The following is a 17,791-nucleotide window of genomic DNA, read 5'->3' on the forward strand; positions in this document are numbered from 1 at the left end:
ATTCTCACTAGGAGATTCATTTAAAATATATTTAATAAACATTTAGAGTCCAAAGAATTTTCCTTACTAGTTTATAAAAATGATAGAGTGAATCAAATCTGGGGCCTAACATGACACATAACAGTGTCTCCAATAACAATCTACTGTGGATGAGGCATTAATTTTTTTCCAATATGTCTTGGTATTCAAGGATTTAGAGTATATTCTACCAGCTATGCATTTCCTTGTTTTTGCTGGCCTTCCCTACAGCATTAGATTTCTTTATTGCAGTTTTTCTGTGTGTTGGAATAAAGTTTCTTTCTTAAAAGAAATATTGCACATCAGCCTTTAAAGTGCTTTTGATCTAAACTATCCTCAGTAATACTGTTCCCATTGAAGACAATGGTGTCAGATAAAGCCTGCAGATAGAACATATTTTAACAGGAAACAAAAGTTCCAGCTCTTCAATTCTGAAGCATCTACAGTCTGACTACCATACCGTAAGCCAGTTTAGACATGCTTGCTTGTCAGTTACTTTCCATTCTTTCTGATGAACAATTCTATCTTTCCCTTGCATGACCTGAATATAATATTTTGAAGAAAGATGAAATACCTGCAGTGCCTTGTGCATTGGTCCCCCCTGGATCATTTGGATTTGCAGGCCCAGCTGGTGGCTCATATCCTACCACTAAATCAATCGTTGCCTGTGTAGAAATTTACAGTTACATATGTAATAATTGACTTAAAGCAGGATAAACAAGTGGTCCTACAAGTCAACATTAACAGCAAACTAGTATCTGTACTACAGTTTACAATGACAAATTGAAAAACAAAGAAATAAATGGCCATTATCGCCTGCTACGTTAGTATACACATACAAAGACTACAGGCCACACTCTATGCAATTAATCTGAAAATGTATTTGAGAAATTGAGCTACGCTATTTATGACATTTAGAAAATCCTGTCATACTGAGTTCCAATGATTTAACAGTACTCTATACATCTAATTAATTAAAGCCTCATAATACCCATGCAGGCCAGGTGAGTAGTATGATCCCCATTTTACAGATGGGAAAATTGAGGCAGAAAAAGAGAAAATGACCTGTTCAATGTGACAGCAACTCTGAGCTGGAGGTAGAATACAGCTCTCCTAACTCTCAGGCCATGCTTTTACCCTATAAATGAGCACGGTGTCTTTTTCCAGTCTCATTACAATACTGGTTATACTGTGGTCTGCAGCACTTCGTGGCACTTTTCAACACTAAAACATTAACAGGGTATAACAAAGAGTCAACAAAAAAGTACATGACAAAATACAAATGACTCTGAATTGCTTCAGAGAAGATACCTGAAATTGGCAGTAAGGTCTTGCTCTTGCCTTTGAGCACATAAATGTGTATTTCCAGGTATGTACTATGCTCCTGATGCAGGAAAGGGTCCCTGTTCAGGACAGCAAGTAATCACGGGCTTAACTTTAAGCACATGCTTAAGTCAAAGTATTTAAGTACTGTTCTGAAGAGGCATGGACTTTTAAACAGGTTTATAAAGTGCTTTCCAGAATCACAGTAGCTGATTTTCACAAGGTAGGCAGCAAAACCTGCATGTGGGAACTCAAACTGGCAATTAAGCAAGTAAATGCCATTTTTTCTCTAAACATCTAGTGCTATGTTGATTCTCATTAACTATATGCTCTAGGTCATATACATATTATTGAAAACCAACATATTTAATTAAAATGTATTTGTCCGTATTGAACATTTAGATGGTGTTGATGTAGTCATACATTAATAGACGCTCCACTCAGTGCTTTTGCCTATAAAATCACTAATAATTTTATCTATAAAGCAAACTGAAATGCTTTTGAAATGTTTTTGTTTCATATTAAACCCTCTTGTTAGAGCATTTAATTCAATAAATCAGTAAAACAAAGATAAGGAAATCACTCACGCCAGTGTTCTCTCCCCTTTCATTTAGCAGGGAAATAAGCTTGAAGGGAAGAGATCTACTCTGGTTGCCTACAAGTTCCTTAAGTGCTACTGATGCATTTCCAATTAATCTGCAAGAAAAGTGGAAAAGATATTACATTAGCATATACTCTGTGTATTATGCAGACAGAAGTATCCTGTTATCTGTAGCCAGTTTATGCTTGCTGTCCCTTACATAACCAAATGGGTCCAAAAGCATATAAAGACTTCAAAGCAAATAAAAGCAACTAAAATATTGCAGTTATTCTCTAATTGTAGACTATTAACTATTCATTTTTTATTTTGGTCCCCAAAATGTGCTATTTGTTTCACTGAAGACAACTCTTACCTGAAAGAGTTTATAGCCTCAGTTTAAGACTTAACACAATGAGTGAGGCTTGCAAACAGAAGGGAGGAAATAGGATACAGGAGGATGAGGGTTACAGCTATCGGAAAATGCATTTCACAGTGTAGGCATAAGGCACTTCTTAGGTCTGTAAATGTTATTAATTAATGTTTTAATGTACAGCAGAGTATAATGTGTGTGTGTAGCTTGTGTGTATATCCGTCCGTCTGGGATAAATCAGTTTACCGCTCTGAGCCACAGACTACCCATTGGTTAACTGGAGATAATGATACCTTCCTTTGTAACGCATTTTGAGATCTACACATGAAAAGCACTACATCAGAGCTAGGTATCAAAGCTTTGTATATATGAAGAAGAAAGATCAAGAAACAGATGGCTATAACTGATTTACTTGCATCACAGAATTAATCTACCGGCCTATTGACGACATAGACGGTGCCCTTGATTGGGCCCTCTGAGAGCAGAGTGCAGATTTAGACTGTGCTTCAACACAAGCCCTGCCAGGAGAAGCTGTCCAGAAAATTTGCTAGCTCATGCCCACTCCCAAGGCAGCTTTGCCCACTTTTGGGCTGCACTGGCCGACTCCAGTCCCCTCAGAAGAATGAAGCTGTGAATACTTTGTGCCAGTGCAAACTCCCTTCAGGCAGAATTCTACCACTGGGGGCTCACAGTCTTGTGTTATGCTGGAAGAAGTTGTTGTAGCCTATGGCTAAATCAAGTCATATTCACAGATTTAATGTACGTGAACCTAAGAACATAATAAGGTGTTTACAGATGAATAATACAATATACAAGCCTTTGTAGTGCAACTTATCTGTAAATGTAAAAAATGAGGCATTTCCTAACTGAAATTATACTCTGGGTATGTAGTGATGAAGTACATCAAATCATGAAGTAGATTCCTAGAATAACTGAGAGCTCTGCAGATGAGATAACCCTGGCTAAATTTACTCTGCAAACATTAAACATAACACACTTTTCAAAGAACTCTGCAGTATTACTGCCAAATTGTAAGAAAAATCCTCTACTTGAGAGCTCACACTGAGGTCCCTTTGGACAGCCATTGGTGGCTTTTCAGTCAGAAGCCAAGGATCCCACAGCACTTTCCAAATTCAAGGGGCAAATCTAATATCTTAGCCATCTTCTGTGCCTTATAAAATGTCATAAGCACCTAGCTTATTGTTTGCAAAGTGCGTTAGAATTCATTATATACTAACCATTCAATATAAATATACATTCTAAGTTGTTCCAGTCTATTCGTTATGTATGTTTTTCTTTACAGAAAGACTAACTGGATACTTTCAGCATGAATATCTCCTTCCTTAGAGGTTTTTAAGGTCAGGCTTGACGAAGCCCTGGCTGGGATGATTTAGCTGCGGATTGGTCCTGCTTTGAGCAGGGGGTTGCACTAGATGACCTCCTGAGGTCCCTTCCAACCCTGATATTCTCTGATTCTCTGATTCTATGAATGACTTGTTAAATGAAGGGAAACATCACAAGATGTACATTAATTCTTCCCATGGACTGATCATGCAGCCTCTACTGCTATCTCAGTCATGTCCAACCTGGGGTGCAAGACAGCAAGCCCAGGAACCAAATCCCGGTTTCTCTCATGGCAGTGCAAGTAGCCAATCTGTACCCACAGGACAGCACTGATGTCAGATTTGGGAATGGACTTTAGGAGCACCATACCTAGGTCTGTGTCATGGACATGAGCACTGTAATTTATACAACAGTACATCTCAGTATTGGATGCTATGAGAAAAACAGAACATGCAACAGCAAGGTGCTGAGTGCCCCCTTTGACTCCCCTTGAAATCAACAGGAGCTGCACTTTGCACTTTTCTGTGACAATCCCTAAGAGCTTAAAAATGCAGACTTCCTACAGTACTTCCAGGCTGGGACTTTCAAAGGGGGCCAAGAGCTTCAACACCCAGGTCTGTCTGCACTACATTTTAAAACTGTCTCAGAGCCAGGGTCTACAGATTTCGGCTGGTGCTATGGCACTAAAAACAGCTGTATAGGCACGGAGGCTTGGCTAGGGGCTGGGCTCACAAGTCTGGAGGGGGAGGTGAAATTCAGTGGCAGCTGGGTGCCTTAGGTTCCTCTGAAAATCCTAGTCCTAGTTCATAATAACGTCTTTTACAGCCCAAGTTTAACATTACTAAACACCTACTTCATTTGTTTTATAGACAGCAACTAACTAATTTTAATAAAAGCTGCAGAAATGGAGGTATTGTTCTGTGGAACTGTGGAATTGTGCTGTGCATAAGAGGAGATTCACAACACAGTTTATCAGTTGCAAAAGTATCTCCATGCTCTTCCCAGCAGCTGTTGCATTTCACCAACACATTTCAAACAGAACTCATAAGAAGTATGTTGCATCCTAACTGATTAGGAGCTTCTGGAATGAAACAATGCAGTAAAGTAAGATTCCACAGACCACTGGTTTAAACCTGTAACTCACAGAACACAAATTCAACATGCAGCTTCCCCTTTTAGCTAACTCAACTCTCTAATCCAAATCAAAACCTGGAATGGACTCACATGACCCAGCTGCTATTCTCGGTACTCTAAAAGACCAGCATGGATAATGGAATGGATTCTCCATAAACATGACATCCCTCCTTTTTCCCCCACAAACTTTAAATTAAACAACAATTATTAAACTCACCACTTTGAAATACATCCACCTAATTAATAAAATACAAGCAGCACAGAATAAATGAAGCAATGTCAAAAGTTTGATGATTGTTCAACACATTCACAAAAACACTTATGTTTAAGGCTAAGATTTTGTCATGGTTTGTTTTTAGTAAAGTCACAGACAGGTCACGAGCAATAAACAAAAATTCATGGAAGTCATGACCTGTCCGTGACTTTTACTAAAAACAACTGTGACAAAATGGGAAGCAGGGGGGATCTAGCACCCAAGGCTGCTGCAGCTCCATGGTTTCCCCCGCCACCATGGTGGCTGGGAGCTGCAGGGTTCCCCCTCCACCCACAATGGCTGGAAGCTGCAGGTGTGACTTCATCCTCTCTGAGCAGTGACCATCGTGCCTCTGACCACTGTGGTCTTGTAAAGCTCCGGATAAAAGGGCGTAGAGAGTTTGTTGCTCGGCTGAAAGTTTCTGCCGAGAACTACATCTCCCACGTTGAAAGAAGTGGTCTTGACCTGTGCTGGTCAGCATATCTTTTCATGACAAGCTTCACTTTGTTGTCAAGTTGATGTAGAGGTTCATCATCTGCTCTTCTCTCAACTTGTGGCAGTTTTATTCTTAGTTGTCTGCCTAACAAAAGAGATGCTGGTACCATGGTAGTTGAACAGTGGAGAGTGGTTTGAAAACCGAGGAGGAAATGAAATAACTCCTGTTTCTTGTCTAATCCGTCAGCTGCAGCAATTCATAGTGCTTTCTTGAGTGGTCGCATAAACCTCTCATCTTCTCCATTGGCTTGCAGCCAGTGCAGAGTAAGTTTGAAACCAAGATACTCTGCAAATTGAGCGAACTGCAAGTCTTGAAATTGTCAGTTTTAATAACAGCAGGTATGCCATAGGCTGACAAAATCTTGTCTAGTTTGGGTATAACAGCATTAGCAGAAGTAGTGATGATCATTTCAACTTCAGGATTTTGAGAATAGTAGTATCTAATAACCAGTAAATGTTTTCCATTAGGGAGATCACAAAAATTCATGCTAACTTCTGTCCGTGGGGATGTGGGCAGAAGAGACATGTAGAGGAGGAATGTGGTTTTCCAGAACTCCTGCCTGGTTTATAGTCTGTATGATTTAAGGAGAGTTTCAGGAAGGCTATCAATTCTCGGGAACCAGACTTTTTCTCTGAGCAGGAATTTTGTTTTTACCAGTCCCTGGTGACCTTTGAGAGTCAAATCAAATGTGTGATCCCACAACAAATGCAGAACAAGAAGTCCTGCATCTTGGAGGAGGTCATAGTCCGTGACAGTAAATTCACCTTTGACACGGGCAAATGATCGTAGAACAGCTTATGTTTCAGGAGTCAAATGCTGTAAACTATGCAGTTTTTTCCAGTGATCACTTCAAATGGTTTTGATGATCATTTGGAGACATGTGTCAGACTCTGCAGCTGTCTTTATTTGTTGTAACAAGAGAGCTTTGCGAATGGTGTCTGAGAGGAGGAAGTTATATGCTTCTGCTTTCTCCATAGTGTTGTGATTAAGTGTTTCAGGAATAGAGTGCCTAGAGAAGTAGTCTGCATGGCTATCCTTTCCAGACCAATAGATAACTTTGTAGTCATAACCTTGTAGTTTGAGCATCCACCGCTCAATGAGAGCTGATGGGCAAAAAGAGGGATTATTGATCAGGGCCGGCTCTAGAAATTTTGCCGCCCAAGAATCCGAGCGGCCGCGGCGCGGGCGCCGCTCCTCCCCCTCCCTCCCAGGCTCTCAAGTCTGAGAGGGAGGGGGAGCAGCGGCGCGCGAAACGGCTGCTCGGGATCTCCCCCGCCCTCCCAGATTTGAGAGCCTGGGAGGGAGGGGGAGACTCCGAGCGGCCGCGGCGCTCTCAAGCCTGGGAGGGAGGGAGGGGGAGCAGCGGCGCGCGAAACAACTGTTTCGCGCGCCGCGGCCGCTCGGGATCTCCCCCTCCATCCCAGGCAGCAGCAGCGGAGGTGAGCTAGGGCGGCCCGCAGCACATTTTTAGGGGCGGCATTCTGGCGCCGGCCATGCCGCCCCTAAAAATGTGCCGCCCCAAGCACCAGCTTGTTTGGCTGGTGCCTAGAGCCGGCCCTGTTATTGATCATAGGTTGGTTCAAGGGACTTGTGATCAGTCAGAATCATGAAACGACATATGTAAATGTATAAATGAAAATGGGAACATCCCGATGCTACAGAAAGAGCTTCTCTTTCTGTTTGAGAGTATCATTGTTCTGTGGGTGAAAGAGCCTTTCTGCCATAAGCAATGGTGTAAATTTGAACACATTGGTCAACCTGTGTGAGGACTGCTTTTAATCCAACAGGGTTAGCATCTATTAAAAGTTCAATTCTCTTACTGGAATCAAAATATGACATGGGTAAGGGATTTCTTGAGTTCGTCAAATTCATTTTGATGTTCATCTGACCACACTCATATGTAGTCTTTCCTGGTTAGAGCTCTCAGAGTCTGTGTGATAGTGCCTAATCTCAGAATGAATCTGCCACAATAATTTGGAAGCCCTAGCCGCTACAAACATCTACATGCTCTGCTACATGGGCAGAGTGGCATTGTGACTGTCCTTCACTTTCTTAGGATCTGCAGAGACACCATCTTATAGATTCATAGATTCTAGGACTGGAAGGGACCTCGAGAGGTCATCGAGTCCAGTCCCCTGCCCGCATGGCAGGACCAAATACTGTCTAGACCATCCCTGATAGACATTTATCTAACCTACTCTTAAATATCTCCAGAGATGGAGATTCCACAACCTCCCTAGGCAATTTATTCCAGTGTTTAACCACCCTGACAGTTAGGAACTTTTTCCTAATGTCCAACCTAGACCTCCCTTGCTGCAGTTTAAGCCCATTGCTTCTTGTTCTATCCTCAGAGGCTAAGGTGAACAAGTTTTCTCCCTCCTCCTTATGACACCCTTTTAGATACCTGAAAACTGCTATCATGTCCCCTCTCAGTCTTCTCTTTTCCAAACTAAACAAACCCAATTCTTTCAGCCTTCCTTCATAGGTCATGTTCTCAAGACCTTTAATCATTCTTGTTGCTCTTCTCTGGACCCTTTCCAATTTCTCCACATCTTTCTTGAAATGCGGTGCCCAGAACTGGACACAATACTTCAGCTGAGGCCTAACCTAATCTTTGGAGAATGTGTATCCAAAAAATTCTAATGTGGGTTTATTGTATTCACATTTGTCTGGGTTTAACATGAGATTCTGCTCCTGCACTTATTCAAAAACAGCTGCTAGTCGAGTGTCATGCTTTTCAGATATGGTGCCAAATTCTAATATGTCATCACTCACATTCAGAACTTCAGGGATTCCAGCTAGTACCTCACGTATGGTGTTTTGAAATATTTCTGTGGTTGAAGAAATGCCCAAACGGAGTCATTTACAGCAGCATAGACCCACAGTTGGTGAAGTTTGTTATGTATCTTTACTCAGGGTGGAGCTCAAGTTGATGGTTTCCTGCTCTGTTTGTAGCTAACTAAACTCTCTCTAGTCCAAACCAAAACCTGGAATGAACTCATGCGACTCAGCTGCTATACTCAGTAGTCTAAAAGACCAGCACAGATCATAGAATGGATTCTCCATAAACACTACAAAATGCATGTAATCTAAATTGCAATCAGGACAATACTCTCAGAAAGGCCTTGAAGATAATGTTGTAGCAAAACATACTACATTCATCTGTAATTAAAATGTAACAATCAACTTTAAATGTCTTTCTTGGGTTATAGAAAGGATTTAAAGGGAAGGAGATGATGTACTATGATATTGCTTGATGGATGTTAAAGGCAATTCTAGTTAAACAACAACAATATGGATAGGGTGCATAACATGGGCAGGGTGTATACATCTAAATTACATTATGAAATATCATTTATGGGCCAGTTTCTCTCCCCAATCTGATCCCTAAGCAGCACTCAATGGCACAAAGGAACCAGATGCTGTCCAGCTGAAAATTTCCCCAGCAGAGCTCTCAGCTGGCATAAAGCTAGCTTACATGGTTCCTCCTCCCATCCTTGGCGTAAGGAGTGTGCCAGGGTGTCTCTGCGCATAGGGATTCTCAACTGGCAGATAGCCCATATACCAGTTTGCAGTGATCCCCAAGAGACTGACTGCTGACAATTACCAGAGTGCAGCAGCAATGCAGCCATACCTCACATACCCCTTACACCAGGCATGGGGTGTGGGAGCTAATACAGGGGCAACCTAGGGCTGTTCTAACCTTCCCCAGGACCAGGGTTGAAGCTACACATGGTAAAGAATCAGAGAGCTGTACCATTTTTCTGAGTAGCATGCCTCCCTTTCCTGTGCCAGGCAGATCTTGGTAAAGGAGAGACTCTTCCCCTATTGGCCTAATCCAGGGCCCTCTGAAGTCAATGGAAATACTCCCAAACTGTTCACATCAAAATGATTCTGTTGTGCAGAGAGGTGCTCCAACCAAATCCCTGACTACTCACACTCCTGAACAGGATGGTGTTTGAAATTCAGATCCAAACTGGCTTGAACCCATTTCTGCTGTTTTGTAATCATAAGGGTATTTAACCTATGATAAAAATTCAAACAGAGATGTTTGGGACATGCATTATGTTAATGTTCTTATTTAATTTCTCATATTGCAGTATTATTTAACAACAAATGAGGGGCAAACCTCAAAGAATTAGAGGGTCAGTTTATACAAACACCCAAAAGTTCAGATGCTAATCCAGACTTGATCTGACCTACACTATTTAAACTTCAGAGGGCTGCAAAACTGGACTGAAATCTCAGTGAAATAGGTTTACTTTCACCTTTAAAAAAAATAGATTTCTTCATCAGGCTATTTTGGAGTGTGCTTGAGGGTGGGACTAGAAGAAGGTATCCATATTATATGTTTAGGAGTAAGCATGCTGTATTCTTAGCTGTACCTGTTAGAGAACAGCACACATATTAAACAATAGCTGAGGGGCCAAAGTGAAACATGTAGCAGGGCAATATCTATCACCATAGTTAATGGTAAGTACCAATGGACATTGAAATGGACATTCAATACTGCTCAGCAAGTAATTGCTGAGTGCCTTCTGGTTCACTGTTACTGTAAATCAGAAATCTCTTACTTTTTCACTTGCCTTTCTTTTAGCCATACACAACAAAGTAAGAAATTTAAAGCATCCGTCTTCTGGTAAACTATGTTAACTTTCACTTCTGGGTAAAGCAAGATTAGGAAAAGCTACAATGAGATATTTAATGAATGCACAGAATATTTTGTACTAGGAGGGCTATTGTATTTCTGGTTGCCACCTGTCCCTTCAACCATGTTTTGGCCACTAAGGAGAAAGGGCCAAATTATGCTAAAATTTGTGTTACCAAAATTCGGTAATGGTTGTTGATCATAAGTGCTGTCAATCCTGGCTTCAAATATTAGTGTGGGACGAGCCTAGGAGACAATAATAGATGGTTTTCCACACAAAAAGACAAAAATTGTTTCTCTTTGGGTTCAGTGTCCCACAAGTTGGTGCAACATGGGGACCATATTTACTTGACATTTCACACTGAGGAGAAACATTGATTACCACCCACCAGTGTACTTGGCCAATCTGTGTTTCATGTGTGGATGGTTAGATTAGGTTTGCTTTCACTAAACAAGAACTCTAAAGAGATCCAAGCCACCTTTTCTATGTGAAAATCAGTTATCCTGAAGACAATCACTGAAACAGTTGGACAAAGTTGGAAACAAAAATAGAAGAAGAGGATTTGCCCTTTGGTCTATGATTCCCAAGGCTGTGGGGCCATCTAATTTGAGGGAGCTAGAAATCTATAGAAGAATTTAATCGATCTTCTCTCTTTCTTACATAGTTGCTAGCTCTTTCCTCATTAAGATAGTCCTGAAAACATAAACATCAATATTAACAGATGTAAACCAATCACTGGGGTTGAAAAGAACAAGTAGCCAAGTTTCACTTCTGCAGGTGGGGGAATCATTTAAACAGGCCTGTCTACAAATGGTAAAGCTAACTCTGATTCTGGGGAGAGACCGAGGCTTTCCCAGTATTTATTTTTGTTTACTTGTTGAAGCGTTTCATAACTTTTGCTAGTTTGGTTTAATATAGCTGGCAGTGGTTTTTTGAAATGATAGGTTACCTGAACCATTCAATATGCATAAATGTGTACACACTTCAGAGAGAATTTACAAAACCAATAAGAAGATTGGACTCGCATATTATCTGGATGAGTCTCATCAACCACACCCTTGCATCCTGTGACACATCTTCAAGAATCATGATGGTTTTGAAATTATCCAATTTAAGCTTCATTTCCTCATACCTACCTACCCTGACTAAACAAAATTATAGTGGTGCACTCATTTGAATATGCTATAAGTTTCAAACAGCACAGTAGGAAACCTCCAGGAGTACAATTAGAGCAGTATAAACACTTTCTTGTATAATCAGATTTAGCGTTTGAGGTCTAAATTGGATCTCATGTACAGTAGCTGATTTTAAAAGATAAATCCACAATTTCAAGAGTATTTGACATCAGTGCTAGGCCTATAGTGTTTCCCCTATTTCAAAAAAGTAGAATCTATAAACTACAGGTAAGTAACCATTAAACATAGCATTGTATTTTTGGCATAGCTAATTAATCCATTGGTGCTAGTATCAGGAAATCCTAACTTACAGCACTAACTAAGAAGTTGATGTTTCTCTCTGTTGTAGTATGAAGTTATCTTTCTATATAGCATTCCTGAGATCTCAACCAGTGTAAACTGAGGTATATCATAAAGGTGTAGCTGCTCCATAGCATCCCCTGTTGGCCAAGCATAGTTCTTCCAGCACTCCCTTCCTCAGTTTCCCTCCCCGAAGTGAGCCTACTCAGCTCTCCACACACACCTCTGTGCTGGAGATATGGCTTAGCCCTCTAGCCAAGTCACAACAAACATAACCCCTTCCAGGGTACCAAGAGTCCAAACTAAAAAGTGCCCATCACACAAAAAGGTCCCTTGTCCCTTTGGGTCTTCCCTTCAGCCCACTCTTTGGGCCCTGCTCCTTGCCCTTGCTGGGTTCTGTGCCTCATATACTTCCCAGCTCCCATGTTGTTTACCTCTGGAATACCCTTTTCCTTACATGCCCTGGTTCAGGGCAAACTACTCACTGGCCACCTGGGGTTCCAACTCCTGATAGGGTTCACCTGATAAGGCCCAGGTGTCCATTAATCTATCTCCTGCCCCTCCATAGTCCCACCTCTTCAGGCTGGGAAGCAAGTAATTAATTATTATGGCACAGATGTGGCTGGCCCCATATCCCCAAAAAGGAGCGAAGGTAGCACCACCGATTTCAGTGGAAGCACATTGATTTGTCACCATCATCCTTGCTCCCCCTGCATATATTATAATGGCTTATATCCAAACATCCTTGCTGGCTGTATCTGTTACATGGTAAAGTCCATCCTAGACCTTCAAGACCAATCTTCTAATACATACTGTTGCAGCTAAATATGTTTGTTCAAACAGAAGTAGTACTTATTTTAATCTTCATTAATTTGATACTGCTTTTTGCAGGTGCATAGAATTGAAAAGAAAAATGTCATGCACATCATCATCTACAAAGGTGAAATCTTCAGGGGAAACCAGAAGAGACTTTAATATGTAAGGCTCCAAACCTCAGATCTATGAAGGCAGACTCCTACATGCATGCCGCCCTACTGTCAGGCACAGAGGTCTACCCACACGGATCCAATTGCAAGAGGAGGGTCTAAATATTTTTGGTGCCAGGTTAAGAAATTGATTAAACAGTTATAATTACAAATCTAACAGTGTCTCAACAGTGAGCTGCAGTTAACCGCCCCTGCTGTAGATTTGGGACTACATTCTTCACCAAACAGAAGGGTGTGCCCAGCCTATTTTCCTCTGTGTTGCCAGGTTACTAATTACTCAGTTTGGAAAAATGTGTACAACTAGTGACTTGCCCTCCTACACATGGAATAAAATCACTTCACTTAATCAGACCACAATGTAACTTCCTGTAGAGAATGTGGTATTTGTAACTTTGTAATCTACCCTTTGTACTTCAGAATGATCCTAACTATTAAATTTTCCTATCACTGTGTAGATTCATTTTCCTAGTGGAATGAGAGATTTTAAACATTGACTAGACTAACAACATAATGGAAAACAGATGTGTTCTCTTCTCAGACATTTTTATATAGGAAAAACCAGCTCTGCACTTTGACACGTGAAAGCTCTCTTTGTCTATCCCTGGAGTGATCTATGTGGACATTATAACAGTGTGATTTGGACTTTTTTAATGTAACTACTTTTCCAGTGGGTCAGGCTTTGTGTCATGATGAACGTTCATTTAATATTAGTCTGCTCTTACATTAAAATTTCTGCAGGTAGCAGTAAATTCTGGTTCCAGAAGAAATAGAAAAATATGCATAATGTTCACATTAGCCTAATTGCAGAAACATACCACAGCAATGAGTAGTGTTCTGGCAGAGTGTAAAAGCAAGGGAAATTCTACTAGACTGCTTCTCCTGCACTGTGTAATACCAGCTTAAGTGCATTACTGTATAAGTTTTTAGGAGACTGCCCTTGTTCTATAGCATCTGCCCAGATCTTTGCTCCAGGGATGGAGGAGCAGAGCTAGGGTTATGTGCCTGATACACTCCCTGTGAGTGACCGGGCAGGGAAGGATGGCAAGACGGGATAGGTGAGACCTATGGTTCCACTTCTACCTTGTGTCCCAGTCAGCAGAGCCGGCTGAATGACAGATAGGGAGTAAGCTGTACCCTGAAAACAGGTGATTTAAATTATTGCCCCCACCTCACTCCAGCACAAGATAAATGAGGCCTGTGGGAGGAAACTCCCCCATACTCAAACTTAAGCCTAAAAACTTCCCCTCAGACAGCAAAATAAAAAGTGAATAACAATGTGAGCACTTAGACCCAGTATTGGCACAGGGACAAATCCTGTTTGCCTTACTCATTTTGGACTAGTCACATTCATTTCAAAGTCCTCCTGAGGCTAAGGTGAACAGGATATGGCCCACAATGGGTATGTGCAATAGGCTTTCACCTCTGGAGGCTGGAATCCAAATCATGACAAGTTTCACGGGTAAAGTGAATGTGATGATCTCCTATTCTCCATTGTGGTTGTTATTTGTTTGTATTACAGTAGTGCCTAGAGGCCAGTGCTAGGCACTGTACTGTGTTTGCACATATCCCCAAACTGCCATGTGTGGTAGCCTAAAGCAGCCTGTTCTGCAGTCTCCTCCCTCTTTTGGGAATTGTGCAATGTTGCAGTTCAGGACTGAGGTGAACTGGAAGAAACATGCCAGGAGGATTTTATGCATTCTTTTGGCTACTCACTTTACGGAGAAACAAAATCATTCACCAAAAAAAAAAAATTTTTGGTCTGATAAACAAAGCGATTTTAAAAAGAAATAGGAATTAGGGTGGAATGAACAGAATTGTGTAATTTGCCACTGCTGCAAACCCCTTGAGAATTTATAAATAGTTCCCTCGTTATTTATGCATATAGGATCAATTCCTCATTCCACTGATGTCAATGGGACTTTTTTTGGTTGCGTGGGAGAGGAAGTCTCCATCATTTTAGTAATATACCACTAACACCTGTGAAAGTGAAATGAATTATATTAATGAAATAGAATGAATTAAAGAATGCTGTATGTACCTTTAAGTAGAAATGAGAAATGCTGCAAGCCAGGGGGCAGGAAAGCAGACATTAACTGCTTAATGAATTGCCCCACTTAAGGGCAATTGGTGAAGCATTAGCCTTAGATCGATAAGAGTTAATAAGGAAGCAGGATATGCATATTGTGCCCTATGCAAATTTTACAATTTTGCTCTCTATCCCTTTGTTTAGTTCGCACCCTTTTATCTGTATAAATAAGACTGTTTGAATCTTGCATGGGGGCTCACATTATCTGAATGTATCAGCAGAGCGCTGTGCTAATAAAACAGAGTGGTCTGACAAACTATGAGTCCTGAGTCTAACTTTGACACACCTTACAAAGGAAAAAAAACCTACACCTCAGCTGTTCCTTACTGTGAGTGAGCATGAATAATTGCCTGCAAAGGCAGGTCTAGTTATAGAGTAGTGGAGCATTTCAAGAAAAAAACAAACCACGCATTTCACCACTCCCTATTCTGTTGCTGCTGAATGTGTGGCACTGGATTTCTTTAGAACACTGAAGAACTACACATATGTAACTATGTTTTGAAAGACCTCTTAACTGTGCTCTTTTTTCATGTTATAGAGCAGGGGTCGGCAACGTTTGGCACGCGGCTCGCCAGGGTAAGCACCCTGGCGGGCCGGGCCAGTTTTATTTACCTGCTGACGCGGCAGGTTTGGCCGATCGCGGCCCCCACTGGCCGCGGTTCGCCGTCCCGGGCCAATGGGGGCGGCGAGAAACCGCGGCCAGCACATCGCTCGCCCGCGCCGCTTCCCGCCGCCCCCATTGGCCCGGGACGGCGAACCGCGGCCAGTGGGGGCCGCGATCGGCCAAACCTGCCGCGTCAGCAGGTAAATAAAACTGGCCCGGCCCGCCAGGGTGCTTACCCTGGCGAGCCGCGTGCCAAACGTTGCCGACCCCTGTTATAGAGCCAGCTTACCTATCAGAGAGTGAACTCTGTCATCTACTTATTAACTCTTTGGGGCAGGACCATCTTTTTGTTCTGTGTTTTGTACAGCACCTACCACAGTGGGGTCCCTGAATGGGGCTCTGAAGTGCTACTGTAATACAAATAAATAATAATAATATTATGTTTCAACAGAATGCTTATATTCCAACTGCAGATTTTTTACCTCAAGCTGTCCACTTTAACTACACCTGTAATACATTTCAGTTAAGTCAATAATGCATGAGACAGAAAGAACACAGTGTGGCTTTCAGATTCTGGCTTGAGCTTGCAGGCTTGGATAATTTAAAAAAAAAATCTCATTATTTGTAAATTGAATGGATTTCCTCTGGAATCACTGAGAGACAATAAACATGAAAGCCCACAATGCAATTTATAGCAACCTTTGGAATGAATTTGTTCCCTATTATTGATTGTGTGTGAACATTTTTACAAAGAAGTGTACTTATTTATATAAAATATTGAAAATGTAATATGAAAGGGTGCTAAAAGAATAGAAGCTGTGAAAGACTAGAATGACTTTGGTGTGAATCCCAAGTGACTCTTGTTCTAAATCCTACTGTTTTATTCTTTTTTTCCTTTGGAAATGATGGTGGCTATTTTTAAATTAATGGGAAACATTGTGTGCACACATCAAATGAGCATTAGTTTATGACCCTTAAACAGTTAGTGATTGTGAAATAGTTATTTCACCATCCTCCTATTTACTTTGCATGAATATGCTTTTCGTAGCTCCATATATAGTACGTCACTTTTCCAGGGGGTCGTCTTTGTTCATTTTTTATGTGTACATAGAATACAGAAGTGTGAGCTAACTTCTATCCATAAACAAAAATGTCAATATTTGTAATGATTAGCCCATGATCATTCTTTTGAGAAATTCAAACAGACACGGCTGATGTTTGCAAATATGACTTTGGATTAAGGATAGATTATCTAGTTTGGAAAAAATAAGAATCAACTGGAATCTTAGCCCAGATATTGAGCTGACCCTGTTCAAAGGTTCAGATAAGAATTCTCCCATCTTTTGGTGATGTCATGCAAAATCCATCTCAAGAACTCAGCAGGGCTGGCAGACTTTTCTGTGTCAATTTCTTTCTTCAGATATCATGATTTCCACAACTAGGGCTAATAGGCACTATGGCAATACAAATAATAATTATGACAAAATACTGAAAATCTATACTGCAATGTTATCTACATACTGTACATAAGTAGGCCATGATTTAATTGCAGTGAAATCTTTCCATGCATAATGTATAGTTTTATGCAAAATGCATTTTGCAACGTAGCAAATCTTTGTTACATGTCTAGGAAACTGTTTATAAGCATATATCCCAAACATGAAAGTTTTGTATTCCAGGAACTACACAATTCCCTGGGAAAAAATGATTTTCTGGATTTTTTAGTAAGTGTTCTATGCAATAGCATTTTACTTGTTTTAGTTATACTGACCAGCTTAATTTACAGGACCTTACATATTCTATTTAATTTTAGCTTTCAAACATTGATTTTTTAAAAATACATAGTTTGCCTTTTTAAACAATTTAGGGAACTAAATACTTCTGATGAGTTTATGCTTGATAGTTATTCTATTAGTTGTTTGCAGTATTGTCTCTCTCATTCTATTAGTTGACATTTTATAGAAATGTAAAGATAAAACATAAAAACTCTTGGATACAAAACTTCCAGCACTAAAAACAAAGAACATTGCATTACCCCCTGATCTTTTAGTTATGTCTTTTCCCTTTCATGTAAAAATAGCTGCCTTTATACAACATGACTATTTCTTCAATATCATTAACAGTAAGAAAAAAAAACAGACCTACTTGTTCTGACAGATCTTCCACTGAGGAAGAGACCAGATATACTGTCTATAAGACCATCTTTCAGTAGCCTATAATTTTTAGTTTAGTGTCAATCTATCAATGCTTCCTGCAATATTCATCCAGGCAAGAATGGGTTTATCCGTCATTTATTTTCTAATTCTGTAAAATTACCAATGAACATCGACTTTGTTGAAACTAACTAGAACTGGTTTTCTGACTGCTATCTGGAAGAGCTTTTGTCTGATGCATTTGATCCAAAACCCATGAATATCAATTGTATGGCTGAAGCTCAATCTCTGGCAGAAAAAGGAGGAAATAACTTTGTGCA

The 17,791-nt window shown here is 40.7% G+C and overlaps 1 protein-coding gene across 1 annotated transcript in view; it reads right to left on the minus strand.

Moving 5' to 3' along the window:
- MYOF (myoferlin) overlaps window positions 1–17,791 on the minus strand; it is a 107,892-nt gene that overhangs the window by 75,344 nt on the left and 14,757 nt on the right. Inside the window, 2 exon segments of the mRNA XM_029911377.1 lie at window positions 593–683; window positions 1,929–2,037. Of these exon segments, the coding sequence (XP_029767237.1) occupies window positions 593–683; window positions 1,929–2,037 (200 nt within the window).

This window comes from Terrapene carolina, unplaced genomic scaffold (assembly GCF_002925995.2).
Source record: "Terrapene carolina triunguis isolate 2854851 unplaced genomic scaffold, T_m_triunguis-2.0 Scaffold95, whole genome shotgun sequence".
Lineage (NCBI taxonomy): Eukaryota > Metazoa > Chordata > Testudines > Emydidae > Terrapene > Terrapene triunguis.